This window comes from Lampetra planeri, chromosome 51 (genome assembly GCF_965212315.1).
Source record: "Lampetra planeri chromosome 51, kcLamPlan1.2.h2, whole genome shotgun sequence".
Classification (NCBI taxonomy): Eukaryota; Metazoa; Chordata; class Hyperoartia; order Petromyzontiformes; family Petromyzontidae; genus Lampetra; species Lampetra planeri.
The window spans coordinates 1,266,657-1,287,720 of NC_136157.1; the positions used below are offsets into that span (position 1 = coordinate 1,266,657).

The 21,064-nt window shown below is 41.7% G+C and overlaps 1 protein-coding gene across 35 annotated transcripts in view; it reads left to right on the forward strand.

The window, feature by feature from the left end:
* Nucleotides 1–19,144, forward strand: part of LOC144734361 (IgGFc-binding protein-like) — a 149,977-nt gene extending 130,833 nt beyond the window's left edge. For 34 of the 35 annotated variants that reach the window (XM_078616468.1, XM_078616471.1, XM_078616479.1 and 31 more), the window contains 13 exons: nucleotides 462–603; nucleotides 897–1,144; nucleotides 4,063–4,192; nucleotides 5,263–5,449; nucleotides 5,951–6,112; nucleotides 7,545–7,675; nucleotides 8,252–8,451; nucleotides 9,084–9,222; nucleotides 9,773–9,886; nucleotides 10,853–10,966; nucleotides 12,818–12,931; nucleotides 13,517–13,616; nucleotides 15,982–19,144. In XM_078616468.1, coding sequence (XP_078472594.1) covers nucleotides 462–603; nucleotides 897–1,144; nucleotides 4,063–4,192; nucleotides 5,263–5,449; nucleotides 5,951–6,112; nucleotides 7,545–7,675; nucleotides 8,252–8,451; nucleotides 9,084–9,222; nucleotides 9,773–9,886; nucleotides 10,853–10,966; nucleotides 12,818–12,931; nucleotides 13,517–13,616; nucleotides 15,982–16,252 — 2,052 coding nt within the window. In that variant the 3' untranslated portion in view covers nucleotides 16,253–19,144. Of the gene's footprint in view, nucleotides 1–461; nucleotides 604–896; nucleotides 1,145–4,062; nucleotides 4,193–5,262; nucleotides 5,450–5,950; nucleotides 6,113–7,544; nucleotides 7,676–8,251; nucleotides 8,452–9,083; nucleotides 9,223–9,772; nucleotides 9,887–10,852; nucleotides 10,967–12,817; nucleotides 12,932–13,516; nucleotides 13,617–15,240 lie in introns of all 35 variants that reach the window. The other variant, XM_078616484.1, reaches the window with a different exon arrangement.
* The last annotated feature ends 1,920 nt before the right edge of the window (nucleotides 19,145–21,064 follow it).

Below are 21,064 nucleotides of genomic sequence, written 5' to 3' on the forward strand. Positions count from 1 at the left end.
AAAACGCCAAACTGCAACCTTTTACAAGGAATCATGTCTGCATTAACCATAATGCTTGTGGTCAGAATGCAAACAAAAAACACACTCTGATAATATATGCATTATCCTTGAAACTGATTGGTCCACACCAGAGACAGCTTTCTTTTGAGCCTCGTCTCAAACGGTGTTAGACCAGAGGACGGCAAAAGGCGTACAGCCCAAGGACAATGCACTATCAGAGTAATGAGAGCTCGGGGTGAGCATCTACATCTTAACACCTGTTTTGTTGCCACAAAAAAGGGGGAAAACCTATTATCGACTAAACTGGTGATTGAGTGTGGTGTGTAAGATGTCGATTATTATTACGAGGTGTCTTTAAGTCGCTTTTTTCATAGCAGTCGTGGTATAAATGTGATTAATTTTTATCCGTTATAAATTAAGTGTTTTCAACTTACGTGGCATTGCTTCCGTGCATCTTCCAGTTTGAAGAGTCCTGGCTTAGTGACAACTGCAAACGAAAGTGCGTTTGCTCGGTGCCTGGCAATCCGAGCTGTGAGGCGCACAGCTGTGTGGAACACGAGAGTTGTCAACTGAAGAATGGGAAGGAATCTTGCCAGCCTGTCAGTAAGTGTTGAGCAAAGCTCTTGTGTGCATGGCACAGGGTGTGCAAATCCCAAATGTCTTAATTTGTACCTTCATGGGCTGTTATTTCTGCTGCCTCCCGAAAATGCAGTTTTTTCAGGAACTGGTCGGTTTTACATAATGCATGAGGTTGATAGCTTTTGTACGTGCATTTAACACTTTTGTGTATTGAGACTAACTGCATCGCTGCCCTCGCTCTCCTAGCCCTCCATTACTGAGTTTTCTGTAAAAAAAAAAAATTAACCCATGTGGAAACATTTTATCCTCTGTGCCAGGTTACAGCACGTGTTCAATATCTGGGGACCCACATTACCAGACCTTTGACAAGAGGCTGTTCCACTTCATGGGTCGTGAAACATACACGCTGGTACAGAGCTGTGGGGACAACAATAACCTCCTGCCCATCAGAATCCTCGGCAAAAACAAGCGCGTCGGCCACAACCACCGTGTATCCTTCCTGGATGCAGTGTACATTTACGTGTACGGCTTCAAGATCAAGTTTACCGACAGAAAGGATTTCGAGGTGCGGCGTTGTTCCCATTAACCTTTTTTAAACATATCGGATTGAGCTGTCAGTTACTGATGTATGCAGCAGTTTCCACATACACCCCTGAAATATTCCATGACATCATGCGGAGAGGTAAACTGAGATGTGAACGCGATGTAAATAAAGTGCCGAGTGTGTTGTTACACACCTGTGACGCCAGCGAGGGTTGATGGATTACGGTAGAGTTTGTGGATTGTGCAGAAATGCATATTAATCTGGTAGTTGGTGGTGGCGCATGTATGTAATCTATCACTGTGGAAGTGAGGGTTGATGAATCACACAAATGTTGTGAAACTCCCATTCCTGTGGGCATTGGAATTCCATCCCATGGCTTGCCGAGAGAATGCAGTACAGTATAATGTAGACTCCATATTTTCTTTCTTTATGGAATAGAGTGTTGCCCCTCACAAATGAGGGTTGTCGATAGGTGCTCCAGTTTCTTTCCACGTGTAAGCACTCATTAATATATAGAGGACCGCAGAGCTCATTCGGCAACGGCTCCTCACTGCCTGGCTACCTTCCCGTTTGTCTGTGGTTCCTCGCGCCTCAGAGTCGTTCTCTCCATTTGCGAGCAAGCGAATACTGTACAGCGTGTTACAAGTTTAAATTATTATCAAACATGTAGCCTGAAAATGGCAGTACAGTAACCAAGAAGATGAATCTCTGCAGTCACGAAAGCTTTAAATCGAAAGTCCTCTTTATTCTCTTTTAGTTTTAAAAGTCTCTCCATCTCAATGGAGATGGTTGCCAGGGATGAAAGTCGTCTTTGGTCAGTCCGATTCCGACTATGTTTTGAGTCACTTCAAAGCAGAGAACGACCTTTCAACGGACGCTGTTGTAGCTGGTATAGTGAGCACCACCAGCTGGAGTAACCTTATTACCTCGGGAACCGTCTGCATCAGATCATTCTGAGCAAAAAAGCTGAGGAGCTGTCCGGGTGATTTGCATTCGTTCCCCACCATTTGTGAACTATACAATCCGAGCACCAGGTTCAATTTGTGTGCATAACAATGGGTAAACGTGGCTTCAGGTTCCTTTTCTTTAATCTTGGCCTGCACCCCATTAAGATCTGATGCCATCACAGAGGCTCCGCCATAAGTCTGAGCTACCAGCTTTTCAACGCAATTGTATTTCCCCAACACTCCAAAAACATAATCAGCAATAGTCAGTGCTCGTCTGTCATCACTGACATCATCAAATCCCAAGAACGTCTCCCTCACCTCACAAGTCACCTCACTTTTAGCTACAGCGCAAAATTACAGAGACCTGGGCTTTGTTTGTGTCATCCGTTGTCTCGTCTACTTCGACTACAACAAATGGGGCTGCATTCATCTCCTCTTTGATATCATTTCTAATTACATCACCGACTGCTTCGATTAAATAGTTCTGTATTCTGTTTGATAAGCCAGAAAACACAGTAGATGTCTCCAAATGTCTAGCTAACGTTTCATCTTTCTCAGCAAAAGCATGTAATAGCTCCACATAGTGGCCACGATTAGAAGAGCTTGCACTCTCATCGTTACCACGAAATGCGGATTCCTGTTTGGCGAGGAAGCAGGTCGCATTAATAAGGTCTTTTAAAACCTCGCGGGTTTCCTTTACCTAAGCATTGTGGATGCTGATATTACTTGTAGGAACCTCCTGGTTACACCAGAATACAGGAGATTATTGTGTCCGTCCGTCGTGCAGGGAGGGGCTTGGTGGGGAGGGTGGGGAGGGGCTGGGTGGGGAGGGGAGGGGAGGGGCTGGTCACCTCGTGGTGCCCTTATAAAACTCAACGTTTAACCTACTCACGCCGGCTTGTGCCCGCCCTCACAGTCGGGCATATTTGCGAAATACACCACGCCGCCGTTGACCCTGGCCATTGACCGAGCAACCCAACGTTCCTACCAGCTCCCTCCGCAGGAATCTGTTTAATTTCCACTGTTCATTCAAAGCCAGATCTATCCTTGAAGCTCCAAAAGTCTTTAAAGCAATTTGGCTTTGAATGTGAGTTGTCGATTTTTCATGTTTATTGAGGCTTCTTAGTAGATTGTTCAAGTCACAAAATCCCGCGTTAGTCCAAACGTTGTCGGTAGTGGAGAACAGAAGGCAGGGAAAGCAGTAGAGGCGAATATTCGTACCACTCCATTTGAAACGACCGTGTTATTTTCTGTCCCTTCGTTTGAAGTAGGTTCTTAAGCTCAGGCATTGGTCTTCCATTGTTTATCACTCCGTGTTTTGATTGAAAGTCCAATTTTTTTAATTTTCAAGGTTAGATATAACGTTTTCCATTTTTGCAGCTGCTGGAATTTTTTTGCTAGAGCCGACTAACGTGGAGGGAGAGCGAGCGTCAATTACGTGGGCTCAAGACACGGCCCCCATAGTGAGGCAGATGTGATCACTGCCTCCCCTGGTGCTTTTTTATTGCGGTTTTATGACGAGACCAGCGACCCTAAATATCTTTATACACATACGTGAAATAAGTTACATGGACTATGGAAGGCGAGGACATGTAATGAAGGGGTCTACAAACATTACATTGGTGACATGCAGAGAGATAGTAACAGGCACGCGCTTATTGCCCGCGCTCCATCCAGTTTCTGTATTTTCAGCGAAGCTCCGCAAATTTGGAGATTTTGACTATAAGAAATGATTGGAATCATATAGAAATGTGCATTTATAACACAGATCAGTGGAAAAATCTTAATATTTATTTTATTATTTACTTTTCGTAAAGCAGCTATTTTCATTGGAGTATGACAGGTGAGGCCATGCCTCCCCTGACCGCACGTCCCTGGGTTCCACCACCACTGCCTATGTTACTGCCTTCATTAACATCTGTGCAAAAGCAGTGTCCACTTGCCCAATGCTCCACCACATTATCCATTATGACTTATGTTCTTGCTCTGCAGCTGAATGGGGTAAGAACGAAGCCCCCATCGAATCCCATGGAGGGACTTGAAATCGTGCACACCTCCCACAAGATGGTGCTCAGGACGGACTTTGGCCTGACTGTCATATTCGATCGCAAATCACACGCAGGTAAAGAGTCTGGATAATGAAATTGCTTCTTGCTCGTCAGTGATTACCTTCATCACGTGATGCAGTTAATACATATCGCAAACAGTTCTACAGACAGCGACTTCCTATTGCCATTTAATACATGTGGGGTGAGCTGGAAATTAAGACATGAAAAACAATGTATGGCACACAAACCTCTTTATTAAAGGAAAATTGAGCCAAAATCAGACCGTTCATTTTGCAGATACATACCTAGCCGCTGCAGTGACGTTTTTATGAAGTGGGTGACACCTGTGCGGTGACTCAAGTGCTTCTGTGACCTCACACTCGTGGCGGATAGCCCAGGAAACATGGCCCGAGTGTGTATCTACGAAATAAGAAATATTTGTTTTGCTCGCGACCAAATCACCCTAAATGCACCTGAGCTCGTCAGAAATTGGAAGCTGAGCAGAGTTCAGCTTGGTCAGTACTTGAATGGGTGACGACCAGCATGGGTACCCAGTGTATTAGGCGATGGTTGTGAGTGCTACGAGATGCTTGTAAAAGGGAGTGCAGCAATGCATTCAGTCTATAGATAGATTTGTTTCACTGACAATATGGAATCTGTTTATAGAGTGCCATCCTCTTCAATGTGTCAATTTCTCCAGGTGCTGTAGTTTCCTCCCACATCGTATCGAGCTCTGATTAATTGTTAATTTTATACGTCGGCTTTCATCACCAGTGTCACGATACATAATTAGTTTGTGTTGGGTTAAATTGTGGAGGCATATCTATGTTTTAGCCCCCACCACCCAACAGTGTCAATATTGGTTTAGCTGAAAAAAATTGGCCATTACAACTGGCACGATTCTCTAACCCAAAATAAACTGATTATGAATCACTCATATCGATATTGACCAAACATCCCAGTGTAGGATCCTCATAAAAAAGATTATATCAGAACAAGGTGAAGATTATTTTCAGGGGGGGTAAACAATCGTCATTGTTATTGTGTTTTTGGGTTATGGCTTCCTTTAAGGATCTATATATATGTAGAAAGTGGTGCGACAGAATCGAGTGTTGAAGGTTGTTTTTTTTTGTGATTGATGTAGACGTGACCATTCCCAGTTCTTATGCTGGCCAAGTGTGTGGCCTGTGTGGGAATTACAATGGGGACACGAGTGATGAATTCAAGACTCCCGATGGATCGCTCGTTACTTCCGAGAACGTGTTTGGCAACAGCTGGGAAGTCAATGACCGACGCAGCCTCTTTGAGCAGTACGAGTCACCCGTTTTCAGGTGAGATTTATACTTCTTGCAGTAACGTCTGAAAAATCTACTTTCCTCTACTCTTCGTATCTACCGATACTATTTGTATTCGAATTAATGACGTCAATTTTAATAGATCATGGGATTAGATGTATTTAAGGTAACACGAAAACACATAACCGGTGGGCCACCAGGAGGAGGCTACCGTCTCTCCCTCAGTGCGACTGTGGCCATGCAACCCAAACTATGGACCATAAAGTAACAGACTGCAGTCTACGCTCCTTCAATGGAGGAACAGAAAATCTACACAAACTCTCTCCTGAAGCCCTCTCGTCGTGGCTAGCAGACATTGACATTATTATTTACTGTATCTCTTGAACATATTCCATATGCAAGATTAGAATCTACTCGCCAAATAAAACTGGCAAACCCCCTTTTGTAGCCTACAATGACTTCGACTTGCTTCTGACATTCATGACGGCTTAATTAATACTTTGCAATGGCGGTTAATGTTGTACATTGTGAGTACAGGTCGAAACGTCTCGTTGAGGAACCCCGGAATGACCTCAACCTCAGCTGCAGCGATGAGCAATGGGCAGAGCTGCAGAACAAGAATTCCTGCGGAGTGTTCCATGATTCCGCTGGGCCCTTCGAGCAGTGCTGGATCGCCGCCCCATGGGACCCGTATTACACGTGCGTCCACAGCTGAGATGAGCGGTGCATTGTATTACATTAAATACGTGGTATATGAGTATTAAAATTCAGGGTGTCCACAGATGTAAAGGTGGTGACAACCCTGCAAATTCTCACTCGTGCCACTGCTGATGGAGGAGCCTCCACTCCAGCGAACTCTAGAGGGTATTTGGTCTACTCTTCCACGTTAACTATATTTGTTGGAAGAGGTGGGCGTACCCACACTTTACCCCACCACACGTGACCTGCCGATCGATTTTGTTGAACACTGCTGGCTAGACAGCGGCGGTGGGGGGGGATTTGAGAACTGCAACGCCAGAAGATGGTATTGAACTGGTAACTTCTGGATTGCAAGTCCATTGCGCTCACCATTACCCCATAGCGGCTCCTTAAATATATTATCCTTCAAAGGCACTTTAAAGCTATACCCACAGACCCATGATAGTATGAATAAATTACTACGAGTTTCATCACACACTGGGGAATCGCCAGGTCTATTGAATGTCTTCTAAGCTAGTTTATTTGGACACAGCATGCTGCCTCGATGCTTTCAGCAATTCCTCTAGACGTGGAGGGGCCTGCCAACAAACTATTGCACGTCCACGTGTCCAGTACTTTCAAAATTACGATGGCACAAAATGCACATCAATCATGGCGGTGTTTTACCAGAAAATCTTTGGGATTCTCAATTCATGCTGAAAATACCCTTTCAAAAATTAACGTACAAAATGTAACGTTTCGCTTTCTCTTTTTTTTATATTATAAACAAAAATACTCGTCCAATACCTAGCCATAAATCATCTTAAGTCTATAAGATATGTGTCCAACATTTCAATCACACTGTTCAACCGGCTGTGTAGTTATCATACCTCTATGGACACCATATTACAACTCAAAGGACTGCATTGACACCTCACTACCCTCATCAATGAGAGTACAAAAGGGCTTATGTAGCAGGGTTACATCATGGCCAGTCAGTTGCCCTTCTTCCAAGCTGAGAAAGGGAAGTTAAATATCGTCTGAGTTTTAGTTGGAAAAGGCACTTACAATATGGGGCCGTATAAACACCTGGTCCAGTTGAGTTAGCTGATATAATTACATTAATTCATATACAGCCCTTTGTGAATCAGCTACTGGGAAAAGGCTTCCCCATGGCCTGTTGATCATGGATTTTTTTTACCATACTTCACCGCGCTGGTCAGTGTGTGTTGGTGAAGGGTGGCCCAGGACTCATTCAGATATCACTCGCCACTGATATTAACCATAGCCACAAATGACAAAGGGATGAAAAATTTTCTTATGAAGTTTGAAAATTACGTGTTTACATACCGATAATCGTAAATTATTATTTTTGTTGGAGGAACTATTAGGATTGGGCATAACTGTATTTGTATAATAATGGTAATGAGTGTATGCATCGTGTTTTTTTCAGGAACTGCATGTATGACATGTGTGAAAACATTGGAGACAAGGAGTTGTTCTGCAGCAGTCTGGAGGTTTACACGTCAGCCTGCCAACAGGAGGGCATCACTCCCAACAACTGGAGAATCCACACGGGCTGTGGTGAGATGAATCACCGATGCCACTCCGTGCCTTGAGCCTCTTCCACCCACATTTTAACATTTCACAAAATGCGCAATCACTTTCTTCAGAAAGGGACTGCTGTCGTCACAAGAGATGTGCTTTTGTCGGAATTGGGTTTGGACCCAAGTTTTATTCATAAAAAGAGTCTATTCGGGCACTTCTGAAACTGAACCAGTGCAATTTTTTGAGTCTCATTAGCAGGGTGAGACATATTTGGTGTATGCCTGCTTAAAATGGAAATATTTCTGGAAAACATTGGCCTATTGGCTGATCGACAACAAAGTTGTGTTACTTGTACTTTAAACAAATAGACCCTTTGTAATTTTATTAAAGACAATGCGCTGCTCATAACAGTGCATAGTATATTTTGTAGGGTGGTGAAGTATGGTCAACAACACGCATGACCCACACATCATGGGGAGGCCTTCATCTGGCAGTGCATTGACGAAGGGCTACAAATTATTATTACGTCATAAAGTCATACACATGGCTGGGGCCTTTACGTATGTTGCCCCATGTATGCATTGGTACGTGCGTGTGTGTGTGCATACGCAGAACCGGCGTGCCCTCCAAACAGCGTCTACGTCGAGCGCATGTCCGCCTGCCCGTCCACCTGTGGAGACTTGGCCGCTTCTTCGAACTGCGAGCTCCCCGACGTGGAGGGCTGCCAGTGCTTGCCCGGGTTCGTGATGAGCGGCTTCGACTGCATCCCCTTCACCCAGTGCGGCTGCCTCTATGAGAACTCCTACCGCGAGGTAATGATACAAACAAAGAATGGATAAACCACGTGGCGTATACTATACACTCAAATACAGTAAATTCCCCATTCCTGCTCTTTTAAATAGAAAGCTGTGAAATTCACCTTGGTGAATCTTGCTATGACTGCCTCCCACTGATTGCTGCACTGACCAGGACAATTTGAAGCTAGACAAGTTCCATCTGTGTGTGATGGGATTCGCAGTCTGAACCTGAATGACGTGTGGACATCAAGGAATGCTGTTATTCGGAAGTATTTCATGTTTTCTGGTGGTTCAGGTTTCACTCGTTTTGCAGAAATGTGTAATACGTTGAATGTTCTGGGCACGAAACACATTGCATTGTGAGGTGTGTGTTTAGAATAAATGCGTGATATGTATGAGAGACGTGAATTATACAATTATTGACAAGAACCATCTGTGTCCCAATTTGTTCTCATGAATGTTAATATTCTCTGCTACCCTACGTGTATTCATGCAAGTTTGTGGAGTGATGTGCTGAAGTCGATTAACAGCATTCATTTGTGATCTAAAATTGTAAGTCTGTACACCAAATCAATTTTCTGGCACATTTTCACGTGTGTAACATTGATTGGCGTGTGTGTGTGTTTGCCCCTTTGTGCATAATGAAGGTTGGGGAACAGTTCTACACATCCACCTGTGAACAGTCGTGCAAATGTCTGAAAACAGAGACGTTGGTATGCAACAGATATAGTTGTATTGAAGAGGAAGTGTGTACCATCAGCAACTTCACCATCGGCTGTTTCGCTGGTAAGAATCACGAACCATAGCTCGCTTGATAAATTTAACGTAAACTCTCTCTTGCTTTTTTCAAGTACATGCTGCTGGTAGGAGGAGTAGGGTTTTTCTTCTAAACAATAATCAATGAAGAGAGCCACCCTGCAGTAACTTAAGAGCACCTGACCCACAGTTGTTACCTTGAGTTTGTATGTTTGGACGCAAAACTTCTTCCGCACCGTACGTAGCCAAACGTGCTCATCGGAGGTGTGGATAATATAGACCAGGGGTTGACTCAGCCACTAATCTCTTTGGGAGTGATACAATGACTCATTTCAATAAAGTGTAAAATTATTTCCCTGCGTAAAGCATGGCCCTCATCACGTGAAATTTACTTAATTGCTTTAAACCATTGGTAAGTACCACTTGATAGGGAATCCTTTTCAGATGCAAATATACTTTTTAAACATTTTAATGTATTACCGCTTTTAAATATATATTTCATAAACTTCGTAATTCGGGCCCGTTTTGGACACGGCAATTGCAGGCCATGCTGTGTAAGTCCCAATTTTGTCTTTTGCAGCCGATCCATGTGCCTCATCCCCATGTCAGAATGGAGGCACCTGCTTAATGAATGGCGTTGAGTACGAGTGCACCTGTCCTCCCAACTACAATGGAACTAATTGTGAAATTTCACGTGAGTGGATCCGTGTGGCTTCTGCTGTTTAACTGCAACGTACAAATTCTGCTCACAAGCAACATTACTCGATACATCTAAAAACCGTATTGTCATGAATACAGTACATTTTTAAATCTCAATATTAAACAATTGCCTTACAAACGCATGTCAACTTTTACACGTGCATAAGTAATTGGTTGATCAATTGATGACATGTCCAGCGAGCACCAGACACAAACCAGGCTGTCTCTTTAAGGCTGTTGACAACTTTGTCTTTTCTGAGAGTACTGATCCAGTCTAAAGCCATAAAAACAGCAACTCTTACCTCGTGCTGCAGTAACAAACTGAAATGCCAGTCCATTCAGGGAGCCCATGTTTTGTAAGGGTATTCTAATGTACAAAGAAATAGAAGCACGGAAACATGCAAACACAGACATGCACGTTTGGTGATCACACTCGCACCCTCACCTTTTAATACACACGTGCTTATCGCACTGGTAAGCAGGACAATGTTAATTTCCACAAAAATAGCTTTTTGAAAGTATTTTACTGTACATCTTGTCAGAAACTATGCATATCTGGCCATTGGTATTGATGAGTTGCGTGGTTTCATAGCGATTAGTTTAGGAGCTGTATAGTTTTTGTGATGGTATGTGAACTGTACTCGCACAGACAGACGAATGTAATATTAACCAAACATAACAACGCGTAGCCTATAGGCTCCTGAAGAGTATGCTGCTCACCAGCAGTGCGGAATAAAGAATGTGTAAGCATCCAACTGCAGCTCCACCTGACGTACGTTAAAATGAGACTAACTACCTGGTAATGTTGCTCGTGCTGTGTTGGCAGTAGTGCACAAGCACAAATAACAAAACCTCAACGCATGCATCAACAACACTGCCTTGAAATAAAAATTGGTGGCTTTGTGTTCTGGAATTGTCAACGGTGGCATTGAATTGCATATTCACAATGCCTCTCTTGCAGTGGACCCATGTGCGCCAAACCCCTGCCAGAATGGAGGAACCTGCACGGCAACGAATGACAAATTTGAGTGCAAATGTCCAGCAACGCACAACGGGGCCCTCTGCGAGACTCTGGGTATGTTTTTAAATGTGTGCTTTGTCTCCATCAACTCACTGATCTAGGTTGCTGCTTTGTGGACACGTGCATACCCAAAGCTGCTTAATTGACTACTTCATTTATTCAATTTGTGAATAAAACTAAAATGGATGGGGAAAAGGAACTAAAATTCTCAACAAGAGTTCCTCATTAAATATTGTTAGAAATGTTATGAATAATTTGTAAAACAATACACATTTTAGAATTGGTAACATGAATGCATCTCACCATTAAAACTTAAACGTATAATAGATATAGATTTTTTTTATCATTATCATCTTAACCATAACTATCAATTCTCCATCATTTTCATCAGCAGCAAAACAATTGTTACAGATAATTTAATTCCTGTATTCATTATCAAGTCTATTGAGATGATCTCTTCCACCAGATTGAATTCACATGGCCTTATTTATTTTGTGGTTATTTTTTATGCATGACATTTGGACCTGAACAATACACGCAATAGCCAGTTTATTTTCAATTTATATTATAGGGCATTTGATCTTCGCGTTAATGAAGAAGCTGTGCCTTGGTAATTCCCTGCAGTTTTCTCTAGACCCATTATCCAGTAACAGTGGTAATGGATTGTCAGAATATGTGGATAGATTCCTACTCTGTTCTCTGTAGGAATCTATCCGCAGAGGATTGATATTTCAATCATAGGAATTTTCAGCAGTAAAGCTTACCCGTCAGTCGGTCACATTTGCGCCAATTTATATTGATGGTGACCTTAGAGAAAAGGACCACGTTTCACTTCCTATCCCAATTACAATAATAACTATAAAACACCTTTCAGACACCCTGCATGACAATAACCCATGGAATTAAACACTGAGATATGGGAAATTAATAAAATTAATGATAAAAGCCATTTTTTTTATTAACGCAAAGTTGAATAAGTGGAATTGTATAGATTACATTGAAGACGCGCTTTAGAAATGTCCAAAGACTCGGAGAACCTGTTATCTCGTGGGAGAGAGTTCCAGAGTCTGGGGGTTGCTACATGGAGAACATCTCGGTCGGGGAATGCTGAGAAGATCTGCATCCCCAGATCGTAGAGACCTTAAACACAAATAATGCCCTCATCTTGGCGAAATGGATGTCATTAATTCGAATCCAGATATAATGAACAGAGATAAATGCCAAGAAAGGCTTCTAAGGGCCAGAAACCAATCGGATGAAGTCTTCAAGTGAAACCAACTATATATTGAAGGACTCTCAAGACCTGAATGTGACTTCCTGGCCATCAACCTGAGGGAAAACAAAGTTGACGGCATCGCCTTACAAGAAGCGCACGTTGATGACAGTGTGCGGATGGCGAGTGACACAATAAATGGTTGCACCCTTGTTGCTGCCATCTAACACCCTCAACGTGGCCTCCTCGCCACCTTCAACAGGAAAAATAAAAGACAAGCAGCCACATGGGAACCATGGCCATGCAATCCAAACTGTGGATCTTATCGTAGGTCACTGTGGTCTGCCCTCCTTCAATGGAGGAACAGCGCAACTACACGAACTCTCCTAAAGCCCACTTGTGGTTAGCAGACCTCGACATTGGCATTGAGCTCCTGAAAATATTGCTCCTATTTGCGAGAATAGAATAGAAACATTGAGGGGACATGGGTATAGCATGTCTCTGATGTAGGCTGGGGCGAGGTAGTTAAGTGCTTTGTGCATTAGCAATAGGATTGTGAATTTAATCATTTGTGAAACTGGAAGCCTGTACAGTCAGCGCAACAATACATTGCAATGCAATATGTATTGTATTGTACGACGAGAAAGCACCGTGGTTGATTCCAAGGCATTTAACAATGCTGTGTTTTACAGTGGACCTGTGCGCTTCGAATCCTTGCGAGAATGGAGGCACGTGCACAGTAGAGGATGGCGTGCTTGTGTGCCAGTGTCCTTCCTCCTACACTGGAAAACACTGCGAGGATAAAGGTAACCCACACGGTGAAGATATCTAATTAATGCTGCTCTTCCATTGTGGAGTGCGCCATGTTACATATACCATTACCCTTGGTGCAATTTTTTTTTCTCGACAAAGTGATGGGCAATGCAGTAATGAGGTTTACTAAGTCTTGTTAAGTTGATATTTCCAATGCTTGTCAGTAAACTCACCTCATATAAAATGTTTAGGAAGTGCTTTGTCATGAAATACTAATACTTAGAGCCCTGAGCCGGCACCACTGATATCCTTTACAAACATACTTTCAAGTGAATGTTAAGTGATACAGGGTAAGTCTTAGTTCTAAAATGCATTACTTCCTACACTCAACGTGTCGTGTCCTACTCAACCATAGCCAAAGGATTTGCATGATTGGTAACTTGTATTTGTTCATGATATAATATTTCAGTTGCTTACTTTCAAAAGTCTTGATGCACCACAGTGGTTAATTCTTGTAAACATGTGTAGTGGTTTTCACCGAGTAACGATGTTTTTCATTTAAAATTGTTTGCACTTTTGCTCAAGAAATGATGACCTCGTGATTTGATGCTGAAACGTGCTTGGTATATGTTCCATAGATAATACCATCACCATCGTCATCGCTGTGGTTTGCTCTGTTGGAGGAGTTTTGATCATTGCCGTCATTGTTTTCGTCGTCTACAAAAGAAAGCGATCCAGGTCAGTACTAATAACTCGTAAATCCATTGTGTTTTTTTCCTAACTCGTTTGTGATTCTGTCATTCGTATCGAAAGGGTGGGGAAGGCATTGTATATTACCTGGTTGCTTCAAGGCCTTACAGACCCCCACCCTGAAGGTTCCCCTAATCCCACCGCCACACCTCCCCTGCACATGGCGCACTCTCTTGACGTCTGGCACAGAGTACAAACACAGGCCATTATTCCACCTTCACTGTCTGGCTCCACCCATCTCTTAGGAGAGGCAGCCACAGATTCCCGGGGCAAACCTAGAAGGACGCAGGTATCGGCACTATTGGCGATCTCCTAAATCTAGATAAGCGGTTACACACCTTCTGAGACCTTCAACAATAAATTATTAATAAAATAACATGAAACTGCGCACAGTTGGAGGAAAATTACTCCCATATTCTGATATCTGGAACTCTGCCTTGTCTAAAATTGTAAGAAATCACACACTTTAATTTTCATTGGCCACACATCCCAACACTCAATTATTACCTGCAAGTACTCAATTGGGATTACACACAGCTATTTTGATTCCTATTGCAGAAACTCGCCAGTATCCTCCTGAAGAAGAGTTCTGAGACTTAGTGAGGCATTACTGGGTTAACAATTGTCATCATAATAATAGACTCACCCAATGTGGATTCCATACCAGTGCTGTATATCAGGTGTTATGTTGTTCCGATTCACGTATATTGGAATACAAAACAATACAAATTTCACCGCACTGTGGGAAGTCAAAAGTGCTGTTTCTGTGGAAATATTAACCACAAGCCAAAGGGGCAGTGCCGTGGCTAGGCGGCAGCGCGTTTTCTGTAAGGGATTCGTGGCACGAGCACAGTGGCTGCGCTGGTTCACACTGCAGGTCCATTCACCATAAATATGCAATGCTGTGCTTCACAGTGTCATTGTCCTGATTTGATTAATTACTTGCACATTAGTTAATTGGGACAAATAACATCACGTACGTCACTCCCTCCTGGCACACTGATGTTCATTTGCAGACTCTGGCTGCGTACACCCCCTATACACACACAGGGACAGCTGCCGCTGGTGGGGGTTCCCTTGGCTAGGCTGCAGCGGGAGGCACTGGTTGGGATAACATGTAATGCTTACCGAGTTCTTCACCACCAACACCCCACAGCCTTTCCTTCTACATAACTGACCCAAGTTGTGTTGTAGTGTATTAATCTTTTATTGAATGCTATTGCAAGCTTCCTCCCAACTAACTACATTTCATACACAACGAGTGATTCACATTTCGTTTAATTTGGTTTCTCAGCGAATCTATTGGCGTATTGGCTCACGACGTGACAACTTGATTTAATTGTCTCTGTCAGGTGGTTGAGGGTTATCGTTGAAACTGACATTCTACTTACACACTCTGACCCTGAAGAAGATTATTATCAATAATAATATTGGTCTCGAAAGCCTGCGTATTGAACCTAAACTGGAAATATTTCATTTCCAAAGGCACAAAACAACAAAGTAAAGCATTGGTATCTCTTTATATGCATGTTTTGAACTGTATCATGATTATTATACACTAAATTCCATTTGTGTAAACAAAGTCTCACGGGATAACAATCCGTTTTCCCAGGTCCTGGAAGATATTAACAGAGAACTAAGGATAGTCTCTCTATTAACGGATGTGGAATTTACACAACTGACTCTGGATCATCAACAGATGAGAACCTGCCAAATTATTTTGATCATGACCTACTGACTCTTTTTATATATATCTTATTACATACAAACTTCTCTTAATGTTTAAACCTCGGGCTCACTGGTTGCACTTGAACCATGTTACTGAACGTATATATAGATATATCTTATTACATATAAGCTTTTCTTAATATGTAAACCTCGGGCTCACTGGTTGCACTCGAACCATGTTACTGATTGTACAAGAGTAAGCTACCCGCTTTCCTTGGCTCTACTTATGTTACTGACTATTCAGGTGGACAATGTGCTTAATCAACTATTATTTAAATAAAGTGAGTAAAATTTTGTTCATGATACACATTGAAAATGTAAAATATTTGCAAAGAACTGCAAAAAAGTTCGCAATAAACATTGCAGTCAAAAGTAGAAAACAATTATCACCGTTGTTTAAGCATTGTGCACCTGAACTGCCATGACTTTACCTCACTACCTTTGTTTCTGCTACATTGTGTCAGGTCACTGACTACTCTATTCCAACACGGAGCTTGGTCTAAAAATGGGTTGGTAAAACACGCAAGTGGTGTTACTGTTTGTGTCTGTATGGGTGTACCAATTGCAACTGAGGTTCTGAAAAATCTTCACTTACGTCGGATCTGACTTGAACTTTGTTTGGCAGGAGAAAGCCACACCATTCTGAGCTTGAGATGGATTCAAGCGAATCGGAAAAAGACGACATTGCATTTGATAATGTTTACTACAATGAAGACGGGGATACTCATGACTATGAAAGAATCGATCCTGGGAAAGATAAAATGACTGAGGGAATCCCCTTGGACGTTTCAAGTGATGATTTGGCTCAATCTAGCTCGGCAGGATTGTCTGTAAACGATACTTCATCTGACACGAATTTGGGTACGAATGAATGCTTGTTTTCAACAGAGTTGTAGTTTGTATGAGTCTGTAATTGGATAGACCAAATACACGTTTAACACTAAATGGCAGAATGGTAATACACAAGTTCTAATGGTGACTTGGAAGGTCTGTTCCAATCATTAAGTTCATATATTCTTTTCCATGTCAATAAAATTATCCGAGCACGAATGTATACAACATTTTATGTCTGACACAACTGGACTATTTGTTTGCATTTCTGTTGCACTGTTGCATTGAAAATATATGCACACCTTTTATCATCCAATATGTGCCTTCTGTTTTAAATGCCTTACAATGTGTGATGGATTAGACACTATTAAAATTAGGTTTTTAGTAAAAATTCAAAAGCAATATCATTTGTATTCTTTGGGTCTTACGGTAAAGCCACGTAGATAGAAAAAATATATAAAATATCACGACGTTTCTATCGCAACACAAGCAATCATCATCAGGTGAAAAAATAGTGGGAGAGCTGCTGAGGCAGGATGTTATAAAGGTTTGAGATGGGTGTAGCCCAAGGGTCATAAGCGAAGTGGGCAGGGCTAGTGCTGAAATTTGCATGTCAATGTAAGATCGGAGAGCTGAGCTACCTCCACGACGACGAAGCTGTGGAGGTGGCCATTGTATTGTGAGCGATTGGCATGTCAATGTAAGATCGCAGAGCCACCGCCACATCGAGGAAAACGAGCAACGGTGGCTGTGTTAGTGAGACATTTAACCTGTCAATGTAACACCTGAGAGTCGAAAATAACTATTAACATCGGATATTATGACCCTTGGGCTATACCCATCTCAAACCTTTATAACATCCTGCTTCAGCAGCTCTCCCGCTATTTTTTCACCTGATGACGATTGCTTGTGTTGCGATCGAAACGTTGTGATATTTTTTCTTATTTTTTCTATCTTACGTGGCTTTAACGAAAACCCCAAAGAATATGAATTCCTGCAGTCACGAAAGCTTTAAGTCAAGATTCAATATCATTTGGTCCTTTAGTTTAATGGCAAGAGGACATTTATACAACAGTCCAATGTTACGCTTCCTTAATTAATCAACCTACAAATGCCCCATATCGTATGCTCATATTAACCACACTTAAACATTGTTCAAGCGTGTTGATGTTTGTGTGATGGGCAACAGCCCCCACCGGACTCATGTTCCATGCGTGTGGACAACTGTCAGAGTGGTTAAGCGGGGTTAGACTGGAGTAATTTTGTATTTTTGTAATGTAATCCGTGCAACATTACCCACAAAATACTTTAAAACCATTTGTTTACAAGTGTCCGCTTGGTGTTACTCATTCTGCCTTGAATGCTGTCTTAATTCTAAAATAAACCAAGTGACTTAGGGGTCCTGATCCTGCAGTACAGCAATGTTCCTAAACGTGGAATGTTAATTCAGATGGGAATAATTTCACGAATAAAATCGGTTTTCCACATTGTTGTTGATGCCCACTATGATGTATCGCTACTTATGAGAAACACATTTGAGCAAATACAAACATGCCATAATGTTCAGATACGATGATACGTTTCATTTTCATAAGACATTCAAAGTACCCACAGAAGCCATTTGATGCTAGTTTATTGTAAAATTCACCTCAAGCTGGAGCAACATCATGCTTAGCCTGTCTAATGATGTGCACAATATTCCCTTGTATGAACAACAAAAACATTATCCTTTCCTGCTGTCACATTACCACCTTTGCAACCAGCTAAAGAAATCCATGTTTCCGTCATTTCACCCTCCTTGCACAAGTCAAGATGCGACTTCCAATACAGAGTTGCACATCCAGCAACGATAATCCTTGCTCGTTGTCATGTCCAGAGGTGCTATTTTAATTTCAGGCATATGTGTGAACAACATAGAGCAGTTGATTCCCTCAAATGCACCCATTTTTAACAAACTCTTACACAGGATATAGTTCAGTGGATCATTAAAGGAATATGATGCATCACGCTTGTGTCAAATCCGATTACCTATTCCACCTGCTACAGACCAGGGCTTCTCAAATGCCAGTCACCTCAAGCCCACCACAACGTGTGTAATTGAGTGGAGATGCATTTGATGAACGTGGAAATGTGTTTCGGGAATGAGCATGAGGTTTGTAAAGTGAGAGGCACCTCCTCGAATACAACAGACACACTAAAATCGCATGTAATGTTTGGCTGTCATAGCATAACCATACAGTACCTCGTCATCAATCCGCAAATAAGCCACACAACCCGAGGTAATCTCTAGCAGCTACAGCCATGTGATCTATGCATCTTCACTTGATCGAAAAATATCGAGTCACTACTGAAGTCAAGATTTTTGCATTGTTATTTTTGAAAGCTACAATATTATGCACTCGCCAAATGTGTTTCATTTTCCAGGGTAAATTCACATCGCATTAATTGATCCATGTGCTCGTTTTTTGCGTCTAGCCAGTATGATGAAACATATACCGACTGTAGAACATAAAAACCGTGTATAACGTCAGATGTTCCGACGAATCTGTTCAGTTTCCATCTCACAAATTATTGCACGTACTCCATATGCCAAATTTGGCCTCAATATTCTTACATGCAAACTTGATTATGGTCGACTGTACTGTTTTAAAATATGTTTTTGAAACCACAATAAAACTCTCTAAAACTGTACCTCTCTGAAGATGCCATCGGTGTAAAGTGATCAGAGAGAGGCCTGTACAGAAGGAATTGCAATTGACAAGAACCTCTGAACAAAAACAACGTTACAAAGATTGGTAGATGCACAAGAGGGATTCTGCGAAATCATAAAATGACTGAGCTCAACACCATTTCAAGTTTCACTTTGCAAACCTGAGGCAGGACAGTGTGTTGTAATTAGGTAATGATCCATGTAATATTTTGTCTAATGTTACAAAATAAATCGATTTTGCATTCCAGATTGTTTCGCAGTTTGTCTTAATGATGTCATTAAAGCAATCTTTAAAATGAGTCCTGGGTTTATTTGCTCATGCATTATATCCCCGTCGTATTTCATGTCTGAGATTAGTTTGAAACGATGTCTATCATGGATTTGATCTTGCTGCTGTATAATGCAGAAAAAACCTCGTGCAGCCAAAGTGTTCAGGCATTTAATGGGTGAAATATTTTAAGGAAAATTATTCTCCCGAGTCTTTTATTTGTTCATCATTTTATGCAGTAATTAGACTTAGACTTAAAACAACACACTACACAATTGGAGATGGCCAAGGTACTTATGAGCCTGAGCAGTGAACGGGTACTGCTGAGATTTTGGGTTTCAATTTGGGTGGGCAATGGGTCCCCGATTAAACCAAGATCTCAAGTACGAGTTGCACTAAAAAAACATTACAATCAGTTCATCACTTGGTACATTTCCAGATATGAGAATGGTTTTTGGGGTTATACATCCATGCACCAAACAGCTTTGTAGATTAAAAGGTTTACTTGGGATTTTGAAATTATGTTATATCTCTTGTGAGCCATTCTCTAACTGGGCAATCAAATGCTCTGTTGGCATTCAATTACACTGTGTAACAATTTTCTTTTGTTCCTAGGTAGTGTTATTTCCTAATTAATTACGCCTCAAAAGTACAGAAAATGGCTCTTATTCCCCACAAACTTTGCTTTTGTGACCAGGACAGTGATATTTTTAAATTTACCTATTTTCGAGAACATTCCAGATAGATTCAGTGCTGAGTAAGCTTGGAGTAATTTCTAGAACATTCTAGAACTTTCCAGTAATATAAATAGTAGTATAAATACAGGGGCCTTAAGCCCACCAGTTTAGTTTAGTTCCAGCTGCCAAAGGGATACATATCTGCATTTTTCTGAGATGGCATCAAGAGGCTGCAAGCATCCGGCAGATGCATTTTGCTATGTCTCCGGCCAATGTATCAAAAAAGTACTCTGTGGAAGCATCTGCTAAGATGTGTGAGGCCGACAAGGCATATTTCGGCGTGCCAGTTGGGGATCAAGACAAACCCTGGGCACCTCATTTTACCTGCGAGCAATGCAAAAAAACTCTGGAAGGTAAGATGACAATTGTTGCTAGCAATTTAATGTTATAAAATTTGTACTACAAAAAATTGTGAAAGTTTTAAATTTAAAAATGTTTTACAATTTTCAATGTTATTGAAAAGAGATATAAATGAAGTGTTGTGAGAATCTCTTACACATTAGTCATGGGTGAAATAAATGTCTTTTTGTAGGATGTGTTGTATATATTGGGTCTTGAAAAATTATACAAATTAAATGAAAATGTGTAATTTTCCGAAATCATGCTAATTTATATAATTATGCTAATTATGCATGTATGTTCATTAGGAAGGTGTAATTGAATTACGTTCTGCAAGTGTATGTAATTATACTAATGTATGTATACTCTGGTTCTTTCGGTAAAATCACGTCGTTAGAAATAAAATAAAACAAATCACGACGTTTCGATCGCAACACAAGCAATCATCATCAGGTGGGACAACTACAGCAAGAAACAACTGCTGAAGAAGGCGAGAGAGCTGTCGTGGCACAAGGTTATATAGACTACTAGCGGTTAGTACCCGGCGTTGCCCGGGCGAATAAGGCAGACACACATGTAGTTACACACGCAAATCCATTGACACACACACATAGAGTTACACGCACAAATAGACTCACACATACATACATAGACTGAACAACAACCGCCATTCGCCACTAAGTGGTGGTGACGTCACGACAACGCTTGTGCCAGGCTACGTGCACCTTGAGGCCACGTGAAGTGTCGAACGCCCGCTGGCAGGAGGTCACGGGGCAAACCCAGATGGCATAGGTCGATTGACTGAGGAGACTGGCTGATGCAC